Genomic DNA, 15,158 nt, shown 5'->3' with positions numbered 1-15,158 from the left:
TCGTTCGCTCGATTAGGCCGAGGGAGCTCTTCGTTTTCACATATGGTATATCACCATCTCGTCTTACCATGCGGCACTCTGCTTTCCTCCTCACGTTTCGTCATACTCTCCTCCTATGCTTTTCGCCTCATGCTTTCGCTGTAGCTTCCTCCTCCGCTTTCCTCTTCGCGCTCTCTTCACTATCACCATCTTTCATACCCCGCTGCGCTCCGGATTCGCTCTTTAATCCTCCTCTGTGCTCGTTCGTTCGGTTACGCCGAGGGGCACCGACGCTCAACGACGGAACAGGCGCCTAAGCGCTGCGCTCTAAAATACGCACATGGAAATATACTTAAGCATTGTTAACACCTTTGTGACTTCTGTGTGAAACCTCTTACTCTTACGGTGAATAGTCATTAAATGTCCTCTAGAAATGTAAACGTCCTTAGTATGGTTGAACACGCCAGCCATCAATTTACATCTCTGTCAAGATTTGTCAACAACAGGTTACTTATAGTGAATTATACAGGCTGATCTAGAGCGGCGTGGCGAATCTATTAGTGAGCAGCGATTTCCGGTACGGGGCGACCCAATCGAGGTCCACAAGCGCAAAAATAAGCATACATTGGAAGTAAGTGCCGTGGTAGTTCGGACCCAAATCTGGCTGCCATATCGCATTTTCACTTCAACTTTCAGCTGAAAACAGTCGACCCAGCCGGTCAACCAGGAAGTGACGACAGCGCATACATGGAGTATCCGCGTACGCGAGTACCCCTCCAAGTACCCCTCGAGTACCCCAAGTGCTCCGTTGTGGAGTGCGTTGATCGAAATTGACCAGTGGGAAACGCAAACTTCCTGTATATCGACCAGTGTAATTTAATTTCTCTACAACGGAGCAAAGGATGAAAAAAACGAAGCGTGCTCCAGATCAACCAGTGGAATTCACGACAAGATTAGGCACGGCACATGAGCCGATAGACGCACCCCTTTTGGAATTAACACCCTGTCATTCTAGCATCAACGAACGTAGCTTTTCGCTATTGGGCAGTTAAATGAGAAACCTGTGTACCTGATGTCTACCATACTCTCAAAGTATATGCCCCAACCTAATCAGTCCATTATTTGATACCGGCAAGCAACTTTTTAAGCGTATAGCTTCCTTAAGCTCTTACGGCCGTCATCGTGGTAGGTCGACGGTGTTACGATCGGCCTGCGGGAGTGGCGTCCTTCGGAGAAGTGACCTTCGAACCCTTGCCGACCCGCTGCGACAAGTCGCTTTGGAAAACTGGTGACGCCTGCTAAGTTAACCGACCATTCACCTCCTTCGGAGAACTGCAGACCACAGCAAAGTTAATCAACCAAGCGCCACCTTCGGAGAGTCGGCGACGCCAGCAATGCTAGCCTCGTTCGGCGAGCCGAGTATTTTACTTGATTCGCTGTCGGCTAAACGGTCTACTTGGAGCAAGAGGAATCCTGGAAAAAGGGGGTCTTGCGGTGCGTCTTCGCGGGCCCCAGAGTTCGTCACAGTCTGCTGACAGTCGTGGCGACTACCTGGGAAGTCAGCTCTGGAATCAAGAGGCACCCGCTGTGTTCAAGCGTCACAACCCATGTGTTCGAGGACCCGCTCAACTCGGTGTGTTCTGGGAATGCAAAGTGCAGAGATGGGTGTGTGAACTCTTCCCCTCAAAGGCGGGTCGACTTCGCCTCCAATGACTGTGGACGGTCGGATGGGACGAAGGTTGGACAGCAGTTTTCCCTTACCTAGGGATCTAGGGAGGACGGAGGGTTTTGAAGCAGCAGTTTTTCGGCTGCTTGCGGTGTGCTTGTGCTCGTGCGCTGTCTGCTTCGTCTTGCGTGCTCCATTTGGGAGTCATGCTAGACTGTTGTAATGTATCTCCAGTCAAAATGTAAATATTGTAAATAAATCCGGTACTCCTAGTTCTCAATGAGAGCAAGTTCCTCCCTACAACAACGTCCCAAGCATGGGTAAGTTGGACGACGGCACGTGCCAGCTACCACTTATTTCATGCCCGACTACAACACGTACAACTGGTAGCAAGCGATGGCAAGTCCCTCCCTTCAAAAAAAATCTAAAATCTTACAACTGGTTGACAGCGGTGGGATTATCCTCCAAAGTCTTACAATGGTCTGACGGTGATCGCAATTGGGCAGGGAATGCGAGAAAACGCGCCTAGGAGGAAGACGTGTTCTCTCGGGTAACCGACTGTCAAAGACAGGCAAGGAGGGGACCGTCAGGCGTGAGCTCTCGCGTAACAGAATACTGAGGAGAGGTTGGAAGAAGGAGGGGGATCAGTCGCGCGTTGATCCTGGGAAGCCGAGGGAAAGAACACCTGCTCTCGGGCAAGCGAGAAGCGGGGAGCGCCTGGAGGGCGTAGAAAAGGAGGCGTACGCTTGTTGGCTGGTTGCCCGTAGGTGTCCAGCCTAGTGGATTCTCGCCCACGAAACCTCAACCGCACTCGCAAGCGGGCGTCCATCAACGGCTGACGGAGTTGATGCCGAAACACGAACTAGAGGAAGTGGACGCGTGCGCTCTCGGTGAGTACAGCGAAGAACGCCGGAAATACGAGGGAAGACACCGATGGGAAGGGCGCGTTCTCTCGGTAAACCGCGTTGCGGAATTTGGCAGCTAACAGGGGAGGGGGTACTGTCCCTCGCTCGCTCGCTCGTTCGTTCGTTCGTTCGTTCGTTCGTTCGTTCGTTCGTTCGTTCGTTCGTTCGTTCGTTCGTTCGTTCGTTCGTTCGTTGGGGTTATTTGCTTACATTGACAATTATCGCCGATGGTTTCTGCACATTTTTTTTCTATTCAGGCAGGCAATATTATAACGAAATTCCTCACATTGAAAAAAAGAAATACGCTGAGTGTACCGAGCAAATGTTTCTTCGTAGAACCGAAAACATTTCAGAGTTATGGACGAGGAAAGGATCGCCCACTTAAATAGCTTGAGCGTATATTTTACGAGAAGTGCTAGGTGCTTCTGCGGCAAGAGCTCGAGATGAACCTAACCTCTCAAAAGCAGAATCTCTGATTGACTGCGTCTTCCAAATAAGGCTTATATCCTAGAATGAACACTTTGTTATTTTCCCTCATTAACCTAACTACTTAGCTCAGTAGTTGCACTTCACGTCACATTATTTTTAAAAGGTGCGACATTCTAACTGCATGGTTCGGTTCGGGTCACACAATACACCAGGTATTGTGTGGCACTATACCTCGTGGTCGGCATCGAACACGCTACCTCGTACTGAGCACTGCACAGGAATTGCTGTTCAGCTACTGGTGGAATTCCTGAGGCAGTACTTGTTGCCCAAAGCGTAAGTCTAAGGAAAGCGAGGGTGTACGGTTTCGAAATAGGACGATATCTCATGTCTAACGTGAAGACTTTGGATGTGATTGTTTTGCCGGCCTTGCCACCGGGAAGCCCGGGTATACGCATTACCACTTGCGGCATAGAAACCGGCAGAGCTGAGGTAAATTGTGAGCAGGAAATGGGCTCTATAATTCTGGAGTCTGTCTAGACGTTCCTCTTTGTTTCATTTCCTTTGATATGAGTGAATATATCTCTTATTTATTGCATCGCAGTATCGGTTGTGGCTGAAAGGCGGTTATCCTCGGCGCCTTGGTTTCCGCACTTCACCTTTTCTGGCTAGTTTATGACAAGAAGAGTAACTTAGATCGCTTCTCGCACCTTCATATCAAATGATTGAGCACCTATAGAGAACAAACAGCTGGGCTATATACTTCACCTCACATAAGCTCCAAAGAAAAGAGCAGCATCAGTCACGACGTCGTTTCTGCCATTGAGTCACTTCCGCAGACAGTGGTTCTTGCGTCTTCGAACACTACTCTTAAAAAGTGAAAATTTGCATTATCTCTAGCGCTTTCAGGCGTAGTCGTCGTAAGTAATTTCGCCTCCTTTACGTCGAGTTACCCAGTTACAATTTCTGAGCAACACAACCATTTGCTGCGAGGCGGCGACGATGCTCATCGTAAAACCTCCGTATTCAGGAAAATTCTCGTATTTCGCTGCTGTGATTGGCCATCGACGCGACTTTCGCCTCGCTATCTCATGGATTGTTATCATAAGTGGCGACACCCTCAACGTGCCAGTCACTTAAAGAACTCGTTCACCTATGAGAGCTTTGCGAACAGCTATACTGTGATCTCGTCTTTTGCAATACTTCTCAGTTTGGCTTATCACCAGAGTAAGCTTAGTTTACAATGAAAACAGGCCAATTGCGATGTTTCTTGCTCATCTAGAGGCCGGAATTTGTGGCACTGCAGGAGATCTTTACAATCACATATTTTATGGTCGGCAAGTTGCGAAACAGCCTGGTTTGTCAAGAGTACAAACGTGGCTAGAAAGAAAGTTGGCCTTGCAGTTTTAGTTAACCATGTATTGAGGATATAAAATCAAATCTCAATGAAATAATGTTGATAATATGCGCAGCTGTTATTAGCCATCGCAGCAAAAGAAGAAAAGCGCATATTTCTGCAATAAGGAGTAATTTATTTATTGTTCCATTTTGTGCGGGGCACATACACAATGTACCCCGCACTACACAGATAAGTGAAAATGAGTGTTCCTACCTTCAAAGGTATAGGAGTCTTTTCACTTTTCTGGCGTAGGCTGAAATGATAACACTTACTAGTAGGCACCAATTTAAAACTATTGTTGAAGGTCATAATGATAATGCCGCAGCGACTTCCCTCCGCCTTAAGTTTCTTCCATCTTGCTTCATAGGTGACGGCTTTTTGGGATACTTGGACACTGTTTAACGTCCTTTATGAAAAGAGAAAAGCTAAATCTATCAATCATGCCCAATGTATGAGTTTTCTTTACCTAGCTGTGTGCTGCTTACTGCAAACATCGGCAAAACACAAAATAAGATACAAAGGAACAGCACTTTGGCCCCATCGTGCAACTTAATTTTAACCACTTCAACCGCAATTACTCTGACACCATGGCGAGAAAGCTGGCTATGCAAAATATTTGACTACGTGTTTTTTTTTATTTCACACTCAGTTTACCTGCGAAATGTGAACAAAATCACTTTTCTTCATTATTGCAAAATGTTAAGACCTTGAAACCAAATGTAAAAACGGCCACTAACTGGTACATCATTGCGTTGTCCATTGCGACGGGTTACGCAACTTAGCCCGTCTGTCCGCTATTTAAACCGGTGGTTAGCTGCAGAGCAGTCACACGGGAAAGAGGCGCAGGATATTGACACCCTGCGCCACTGCCATGCGAAACTAGTCGACATTAGCGCGACCTGATGGCTACGGCATGGATAAGCTGGGTGGCCAAAGTTCAAATCTGACGAGGGTGGCCGCGGCAGCAAGTGGGCAGACGACAGTTGGCTTCTTCCGGAAGTACGTAATTATTATCGAAGTTCGAAAGCAGGTTTTTGCTTATTCCAGCCTCTTTATAAAACTGCGTCAATAAACATACAAAGTAACAGTAGGAAGAAACGCACGCATCCAAAGGCTCTTCTTCATGTCATCTATTGACCAATAGCAGCCTCGTATGTGAATGGGTTTATTTATTTATTTATTCATTTATTTATTTATTTATAAATACTGCAACCCCGACTTGCGGTTTTAGCAGAGTGGAGTTACATTTGTTGGGTTTTGTAGATTGGTCAACAACAGTAACAATAACAGAAATACACGTAAAGCAAGTACTTATTTTGGCAGTGTAAGCACAGTGATGTACCGGAACCAGCACACGAGCATATAATAAGCTTAGCGCGACATGCGAGACAAGTCACTGCGGTAGGTATACAGGAACAAGGATTATGGATGGTTGTGAGAAGACCTGCATTAATAAGTTTCTTTCCATTTAGTTATTGCCCTATAGAAATACTAATCTTAAAAGTGCTATTTCGAGTGGAAAAAGGAGTTATGATCAAGACGTGTCTCTTCCTCGTGGCGTATCCTGTAGAAAAAGAAATTGTCTGCGATATGTCAGCGTCATAATAAAATTAAACTAACCGAAAAGAACATTTCAATCTAGAAACACGATTTCCTTGCGTTAGCGTTAGGAGGTTGGCTTTTGATAATAATGATGGGATCGAGGTTCGCCATAAATCTATTATAAATAAATCCCACCACTCTCTTTTGCATTTCTTGAATTTGGTTAACATGTTCCTGAGTGTACTGGTACCAAATTATAGATGCATAACCTAAAGTTCGCTGAACAATTGCCTTAAACGCAATCAGGCGAACAGCGGGAGTAGAAAGTTCGAGAGCTCGTCTTAAGGAAAGAGTTTATTGTTAGATGATCTACTTACAGCGTTTGTGTGTTTCGTCGAGCTAAGGTCATGTGAAATCCAAAGACCAAGACACTTGTAGTGCTTCGCTTACAAAAGAAAGACGTTACAAGCTGAATATGTGTAATGAAGAGGAGTACGTTTATGGGAAGTTTTCATTAAAACGGTCTTTTCAAAAGTAATAAGCATTTGGCATTTATCACACCAAGCAAGAACTCTTTTGAGTGCTCCGTTCAAATGAATTTGATCTTGCTCGTTTTTTATTTACGATTAATGGATGCAGTCATCTGTATATAACTTAACATTTACAGCTATCTCTAGTATTCTATGCTTTATAAATAAAGGAAACAAAAGAAACAAAAGGGCCCCGAACACAGAGCCCTCAGGGACACCAAAGTCAACTGGTACTGTGTGAGACTGGGATCATTAAAGGATATAGTGTTTTCAATTTTAGAGATAAGCAGAAATCCAATTTATAAGCTGAGAGCTTCTACACATTAGATTTAACATACCGAGTAGTTTACGGTGAGAGACTATTAAAAAGGTTCAGTGAAATTCATAAAAATTGCATCAATCGGTTTTCCGGGATTTATAGCTTAAGCAAAATCATGTACGGTAGTTACTAATTGAGTGCAAATAGAAAACTCATAAATCTATGTTGTGTACTTGACAAAATATTACACTTATCTGAAAATTCCGAAATGTGCTTATGTATTCCATGTTTAAGAATTATATATGAAGTGGAAATTAAGGAGATTGGGCGACAATTAGTAAGGTCATTTGTGCTTCCACTCTTACGAATGGGCTTGACTCTGGCGGTTACCCGTTCACATGGAACTGGGCCCTCATTAAAATATTTAGAGAATAGAACCAGAAGATACCTTGAAACCTTTTAGGAACTCAATCGGTATTTTGTTGCAAAAGTAAAGTAAAAGTTGCAATCGGTAGTTGCAAAAGTAATTCAAACAACCCTGCTCACTAATTGTGCTGTTAGATATAGGTGGACATGACACATCAAAACTCGTAAGGACTGCGTTGTCCTTAGTGAATACTGATTTAAAATGAGCATTTAAAGCTTTAGAAATGACAACACAGTCACTAGTTTCTGCACCGTTAATTGTGAAATCATCACTGGTGACAGTATTTGCGGACATGAGACTCCAGAACTTCTCAGGAGACGACGGTATGAAAGTGGGAAGCTGCTCCCCTAAATAGCGTTCCTTGTCAACCGAAACATTTGTCTTCTTTTGTGAAGAAAGTCCCAATACTCGCTGCTGGAGAGAACCCACGGCGTTAAAGTTGCGTGCTTTATTTTTTAACCGTTTTAGTCGTCTTTGCATCGGCAACGTCTCCCGCGAGATCCAGGGGTCCTTTTCTTTCCATTTCTTCGTCTTTACAATACGTGGAACAAATCTTTCAATGCAGTCATTTATGAGATCCCCAAAGCTATTTCATAAACCTTGAATATCTGCATTACTACGTCCAAGAAGGGGTTACTCATGACGTCAGCGACGGTGCCGCCGAGCCCACACAAGAATAGATGACCGAACAAATAACTAAAATTTGAATTAGGCCCTTTAGATTTGTTACCTCAAAGTATTCTAGGCATGGCAGTAATATAGCGCTCCGCATTCACGCTCGAATGACAACTCTTGCTAGTTGGCAAACGGTAGTCTGCTCATAGTTTCTTGTATTTCTTGAGAACCACATAAATACAAGAGGGACTATCAGAAGTTTTTACAACATCACTTTAACGGTAGTCTGCTCATAGTTTCTTGTATTTCTTCAGAACCACATAAATACAAGAGGGACTATCAGGAGCTTTTACAACATCACTTTAAATGAACTAATAAAAAGAAATGAGACAGGCCATTCTCTTGTTTTCTGTAACAAGTTTAGGCAACCATTTTTTCCTTCAGTCAACAATACGCAAAACTATTTGAGAATTGACGTTGCCAGTGTTCAATTGATTGATGTAACTGCCTGTCCAAGCTATCGTGGGCGAACGTCTTTAAACAGGGAGGCTATACAATACTGTTTCATTCGTAGCCGCCTTGTGCAAACCGGCTTTCTCTCTTATCACTCAAAAGCTAGTTGGGCGAAATTATTTATCTAAATATTAAATACTTCAATATTTGCGCCAATTAAAATGTCAAGCATACCATAGGAGGCATTCCCAGTCACTACACTTATCCCAGTTTCTTTTCTTTGCCTTTCAATATTGCATCCACACGAGCAAAGAAGAATGCGGGGCGAGCGCATGCCCTCGTATCATGGGCGCGCAACAGCAGTGCGCACAAAAGCAGTTGCAAATGACTAGCACTACCATCGGTGCCCGTTTCGATGGCCGCCTAAATGTGACAAGGCTGTGGTGTAACGGGAGCTATACGCAAAACATCCCCGCTTCTGCCGTACATCTCACTGCCGCCCTAAGCAGGTACACAGTCGTCTAGTGCAAGGAGAAGCCGACAGCTACACGACTGCTGTGTCCGATTTTCGTGCCCATCAAGTCCCGCCATTCCGTACAGTTAGTTGCACTAGCATGAGCCTAGAACACACCCAGTTGCGCCTAGCATGCGCCTAGTTTCGCCTAGTTTCACCTAGTTGCGCCTAGCATGCGCCTAGTTGTGCCTAGCATACGCCTAGTCACGCCTAGTTGCGCCTAGCATGGGCCTAGTAGCGTCTAGCATGCGCCTAGTTGCGCCGTGTTGCACCTAGCATGCACCTAGTTGTGCCTAGTTGCACCTATCATGCGCCTATCATGCACCTATCATACACACAGATCTGTGTGTATTATATGCGCTATAGGCGTGCTCTGTTGACTAGATCGCGCTGATCTGTGGGTATTTAAGCAGGTGGTTCTTCAAAAATAAAACCAGTTGTTAGAAAGCGCTCGTCCTTGTGTTGACCCTATACTTAGTCCCTGTTTGTTTGCGCACAAAAATTTTAAGATGGATCTGTTCCAACTAGGCCGACTCGCAGTTGTACCTAGGTCACATTTATTGCTGTCTTCGGCATTCGTAACAGCAGTCACAATATAAGCGATGCTCACCACTCCAACGTCAGCGAATAACTTTTACCACTGTTCATCGGCAATGCAGCGGCCATACAGCGCGCCAAAAATGTCGCTGCTCCATGGCGGCAATGCTTCTTGTCAGTGGCTGGCGCCCGTTAGGAGTCTTTCTGGTAACTGTATCAAGCGTCACTAGCGACTCAGACACACAACAGGCTTGGCAAGCGCTGGCCACCAAATCGGAGAGTGTTATAAGGTGACTATAACGATGAAACAAAGTGTGACACGACCGTTACAAAAAGACCGCATCGGAGATGCTCTTCCCGGCATGCTTCTTGAGAGCTACACAACGTAGAGAAGATATGACTGCACTCATGCTTGGCTGAAGCTGAAGCGCGTTTGATAATGGCATCTATTTATAGAGGGCAACTAAAAAGAATAATCAAGCTACAGTTCGGTCAAAGTGTCACATAATCGTATATCATGATTCTTAGATGGTTTAGTTTAAAGATGTTGCTGTTCGTTTGTATTTGTATATTTTCTCCCTGCTCATTTGGCCGGCCGCCATTGCGGCCTCATGCCGTGAGCGCCCGTTCATCTCCCTACGAGACTTTGCTAGAGCGGCAGTCATCCGCTGACATGTGAATGTAGCGGCGTCTTTCTCTCGTGTTAGTGAGCGGGCACAGGTCGTGCGCGTCTGGCGTTCCCTAAGGAACCCGACATTTGCTGCAGTTTAGGAACCACCCCTCTTAAGCGTTAGAAAGGCAAAAAAGAAATCAAGAAGACACAGTGGCATAATACAGTGCACAAAGCATTTTTCTCTACTACAAAATAGTTATTACTGGGCCTGCTCAACGCTTTTATTCTGTCGGTCGTCGAGCTTTTACCGTATTCAAGCTTGCGCCCGCCTGCACCCTTCAGTGTGCGTCCTGCTGTCAAAGGGTGTCGTGTTTCAGGAAAAGATTACAAACGCGACTAGAGCAAGCATTCATACACAAAAAAAATAACAGTAATATATTCTGTAGAAATATATATTCAATCACAATAATGCATCTGCGTTTAGTTTTTGTGTGGGTCGGTTTTATACCACAGCCTAAAATGCCTGCAGTGGTAGTGGGGGGCTTTCCATCACACTGAACCGCAGTTATAATTTATGCGACATCATCGTTCACCACAATATTGTCCGACCAATAGATGAAAATACGGATGCCGCCGAACATGAAAAGGTATAATGCAACCTTGCTGTACGGATTACGACTAGGTGGGGCCTTCTCCCGGCGCTGCCTACATCTCATCGACCACGCGGACAGTCCGAATTGTTAGGAATGCGGTATTCCTGAGACGACAAAACACTTGTTGTGCATCTCTCCGTGATTTGATGTACCGAGAAAATAGCTGAAAGACATCTTCTCCGAATTTGTCGTTGGACAATTAACTAAAAAGATTCCATTGCGACCTTCGCCTGATACTCGTAATCAGCCTGATAGCCTAAAGGCTCTAAGCAAATTTTTGTATGAGAGCGGACTGGACAAGAGACTTTGAAGAGTTTTGGAGCGTGCTAGATTTTCCCCACCATCTTCATCCTCATAATCAACGTCTTCTCTATTACTTTCGGTCTACACCCTTTCCCCTTCCCTCAGCGCCGAGGAGCAGGTCGGAACACTGATTCTGGCCGACCTCTCAGCTTTTTCATCATAATCAATACCTCTCTCTCTCTCCGATGTATTTTTAATATTGCTGTAGCTTGCTTTTACATTCTACTGGCCCCTATGCTGTACGCGTAGTTGACCACTGAACTGCCGCAGGCTGACTTCAGCATGCGGTCGTGCAAGATTTAATTTTTTTTTATATTGTGAAAACAAACATTCCGATTGGCATCAATACCAGCTTAATTTATTCCAAACTGCCTCCATCCTGCTGCCACACACCATATTTCACATGTTAGACCTGGCTGAAAATATGTCAGGACTGTAATGCGACACAATAATCAGCAAACTTACCATCTATACAATAAGTCCCCTGTGCCACGAATTGTCACTTTCTTTTAATAGATAGCAATCTAAAAGTTATGAGACATTTGGCGTTGCAGTAACGTTTAAAATAGCTACTTGGAGTTACTTCGATATAGCTACATCGAAATAGCTACCTCTAGACCCGACGGAAATGAAAAAAACCACAAATAACAAGTTGGTTTAGTAACCTAGCAACGTTTATGTTATAGGTTATTTGCAACTAAAGGTAAACTTAAACCTTACTGCGCTAAGAGTGTATGGCTAATTCCAGTGTCTGCTTTAAAAGTTACTTTATCATCAGAAAATGACACTCATCAAAATTGCAATGCACTTATGCCGTCAATATGTATGAAAATTTTTGTCATCCTTGTTCCTTGTTATGACGCTGACTTCATTTGTGCTGTGTCCCCAACAGGAAATAAAGGTCGAAAAATTGCTGAAAAGGAACGAGAGTTGCCAGAGACATGGCTGTGAGCCTAGTAAACCCGAAACTCAGCGTGTCTGATTCCCAGATGGCATATTTAGAAGAAGCGAGGAGCCGGACTGGTTACCACGTGTACTATCAAGTAAGATTTTGGCCCAGCAATTGAACGCACAAGCTGAACTTATGAGATGTTGAGAAGGGCATGTTCATGAGTGGTTGCTGACGTCATCATATATATAAATTATGGGGTTTTACGTGCCAAAACCACTTTCTGATTATGAGGCACGCCGTAGTGGAGGGCTCCGGAAATTTTGACCACCTGGGGTTCTTCACCGTGCACCTAAATCTAAGTACACGGGTGTTTTCGCATTTCGCCCCCATCGAAATGCGGCCGCCGTGGCCGGGATTCGATCCCGCGACCTCGTGCTCAGCAGCCTAACACCATAGCCACTGAGCAACCACGGCGGGTAACGTCATCATAAAAGGCGGATACAATGCTTGATGTTCACTTTTCACGTGAAACGTCTTTCGGTTCGCTCTGCAGAGGCGGTGGCTTACTAAAACCGCACGTGAAGAAAGCACGAGAACTTAATAATTTCTTATCTCCGCAACCGTGATACCCGCACGCCTTTCGCTCGTATCGTTGTGCAGAAGACATAAGATATCACTCGACCATGCATGTTTCGCCTACGCGAATGGCGCGATTGTTGCGCAGGGCAGGCCAGAATAAGAACTAAGTTTAGTCTCGAGCGTGGCATTCGAAAAAGGCACACTTCGGCCGTACATTTACCTATCCGAGAGGGAGCGCTCGCGTTCAAGTGATCTCGCTTTTCATGAGCAGATGCAATCCATAATTTCTCATCAGTAGTTGTAACGCATTCAAGTGCGCAATGTTTTTCAGAAACTTGATGGATGCCCCATCGTGCAAGCGCCCCTGCGTTTGACACCTGAGTTCCAGAAATGGCGTGAACAGACCCGGGTGGCAACACAGAGAGATACCCAACCTCTTTGACCGCGCCGAATAGTGTCCGTTCTCTATAGGGAGCGCAAGCGCAGAATATGCAACAATGTGCGAGCACAGCAATCTTGCGCAGCACAGGGCAGTGTTGAGCGTCCCCAGTAGTGGGGTCGTTTCAGTTTCCTAGTACCAAAACACCATATGTAAAAAAAAGGAAACCGGGCCCACCGCGAATAGAGAGGCAGCACGATTGCAAAACCAGACCATATGACACACAAGCTCAAAAATAAGTTAAGATTTTAAGCTATATAATTCGTGTAAAAAGCTGCCTGTTTTGTGGTAACAGTGCAAAAAGTGCTGCAAGCCGTTGTGTTCCCCTTTGGCACCAAACTGCGCCTCTGGATGAAATGGCTTGGTGGCAAGGGTCATTGCGGCGAGAAAGGCAACTCCGCCGACTACGCGCTCTCTGTACTGTGCAAGTTGTTTTTGTCTTAAACCTCGATAGATATTCATTGATAACTCATTCTCAAAAGGGTTTTGCATCGAAATTTCTGACTGTATCTAGAATCTTACAGATATTGGTACTGTACTGTACAATACGGAAAAGGCAGCATGCCCCGCCTTATCTTTGAAGTCAGGCCAGTGCTCCTCAAATCATTCATAATGTGTTCGGCCGAGCGATCCGTAAAAACAAGCGACCGTTGGCATACAAAGTCAATTTACTGAAAATGACCTGATCTTGGACTAGTTGTTTCATAGTAGCAAAAATCAAAATTGTAGCGTCGGAGATGCTACAATTGCAGATTTTTAGATGGCTCGTGAGCTGGAAGAAAAGCTTCGACACGTACTGACGGCCCCGGGCGGGGAATATATCGGTTTGAATATCAAAGGGCAACACATCGGAAAATGCGGTAGAAGTGATGATCTCGGCAGTAATGTCCTCTAACAGCGTCAGCTCAAGCAACATTGTGGGTCTGCCAACAATACTCGGAATTTAGCGGAACCCTTCGGATGGCGCCAACACTCTTAGAATATCGACATAAATGAAGGCAAAACGCACGTCGGTAACCGTGAACTTCACCTACGGCTTGGAAGTTGTGGTTCTAGGAAAAAAACTGCTCCCGCCTAAAATCCTTTTGCGAATACGGGATCTAGTTTTTACATTGAATGCGAAAACGGTTTCTTGTTACTTGCATATTTAGTATGTTTGGTATATCGCATTCTTGTGACCCACGTAACACGAGTAGTGTCCTAGGACAAAGTGATCTAGTGTCGTCTACACTTTAATGTACATAATGTCTTACAATAAAGGTCCAATAACCACTTGAACTTTCCGCCCGGCCCTCATGTGGCCTGCGCACGCACGTACGGTGCAGCAGAAAGGCAATATGCAAAAGGCACAAGCCCACAGTTTGTTGAAATTTGTGGATCTTCGTTCTTGGGCCTCTCATTAAGCCAATGCAAAGAAGCACGACGACAGGATCCTGTCTTATCAGAAGCTCTCATTAGGTCGTCAGCACATGCTAAAACTTGTTTGTGTTGGCTTTCTTTCGTTAACACAAAAAAGAACGTCGCAAAAGCGTTAGAAAATTTACGCACACGTATAAATGAGCTGGAAAATTCCATCAGAAATGTATTTTCACATTCACGTAACACCACTTGTTTACTCTCACTACCCAAACACCCAAGGAAAATAATGTACCCTCTCAGAAACTGTGCGAAAATTGGTGCGGAAAGTCAGCTCGTATTACGAATTTCGAATATTACGAATTTTGCGTTTATTTCGACAAAACTAGTTTTATATGGAACGCATGTAGCTAGACGTTCCTTTACATGCGAAAGTGATGGAACACGCCAGCACACCGCGATGCCAGGACACTGCGACGCTAGGTTACGTGGACGAAATACACTGTAATATGACAACTAACCTTTCATGAACACGCCTATGTTGCTTATGTCGCTAAAATACGTACTACAGCAACTTCCACGACAATGGGCAATCTTCATAGACTCGGAAGCAGCACTGCGAAACGTTTTCATGTAAAGCTATAAATCAAGCAACTACATTTTGCCCTAACTAGCTACATTTGCAAAATAACCTAACTACATTTAGCCTTAACTCGCGTATAGTAGGGTGAGTTAGGGCATAGTTAATTAAGATATGGTTAATCGAACTCACTGCCTATGGTGGTAGTGAAGGATACGAGCACTCGACCTTTGGTGGGAGTCGAACCCACTAACTTTGGTGTTTATTAGGGCAAATCTAATTAAGGCGCAGTTAATTGAGACTGGTTCATTTAAGGTACTCGAACCTACGACTTTAGTAGGAGTCGACATTCGACCTCTGGTAGCAGTCATATCCACGATATTTGGTATTATTTATGTCAAAGTTAATTAAGGAACTCTAACCCACGACCTTTGGTGTTAATTTAGGCCATGCTAATTAATGTGCAGCTAATAAACAAGGAGTTAAAAATG

At 44.7% G+C, this 15,158-nt stretch overlaps 1 protein-coding gene across 2 annotated transcripts in view; it reads left to right on the top strand.

The window, feature by feature from the left end:
- The first annotated feature begins 3,744 nt into the window (after window positions 1-3,744).
- Window positions 3,745-15,158, top strand: part of LOC126532394 (uncharacterized) — a 56,953-nt gene continuing 45,539 nt past the window's right edge. For both annotated transcript variants that reach the window (XM_055070681.1, XM_055070680.1), the window contains exons 1-2: window positions 3,745-3,896; window positions 11,714-11,864. In XM_055070681.1, coding sequence (XP_054926656.1) covers window positions 11,763-11,864 — 102 coding nt within the window. In that variant the 5' untranslated portion in view covers window positions 3,745-3,896; window positions 11,714-11,762. The remainder of the gene's footprint in view (window positions 3,897-11,713; window positions 11,865-15,158) is intronic.

This window comes from Dermacentor andersoni, chromosome 4 (assembly GCF_023375885.2).
Source record: "Dermacentor andersoni chromosome 4, qqDerAnde1_hic_scaffold, whole genome shotgun sequence".
NCBI lineage: Eukaryota > Metazoa > Arthropoda > Arachnida > Ixodida > Ixodidae > Dermacentor > Dermacentor andersoni.
This window is presented reverse-complemented; position numbering and strand designations above follow the sequence as displayed.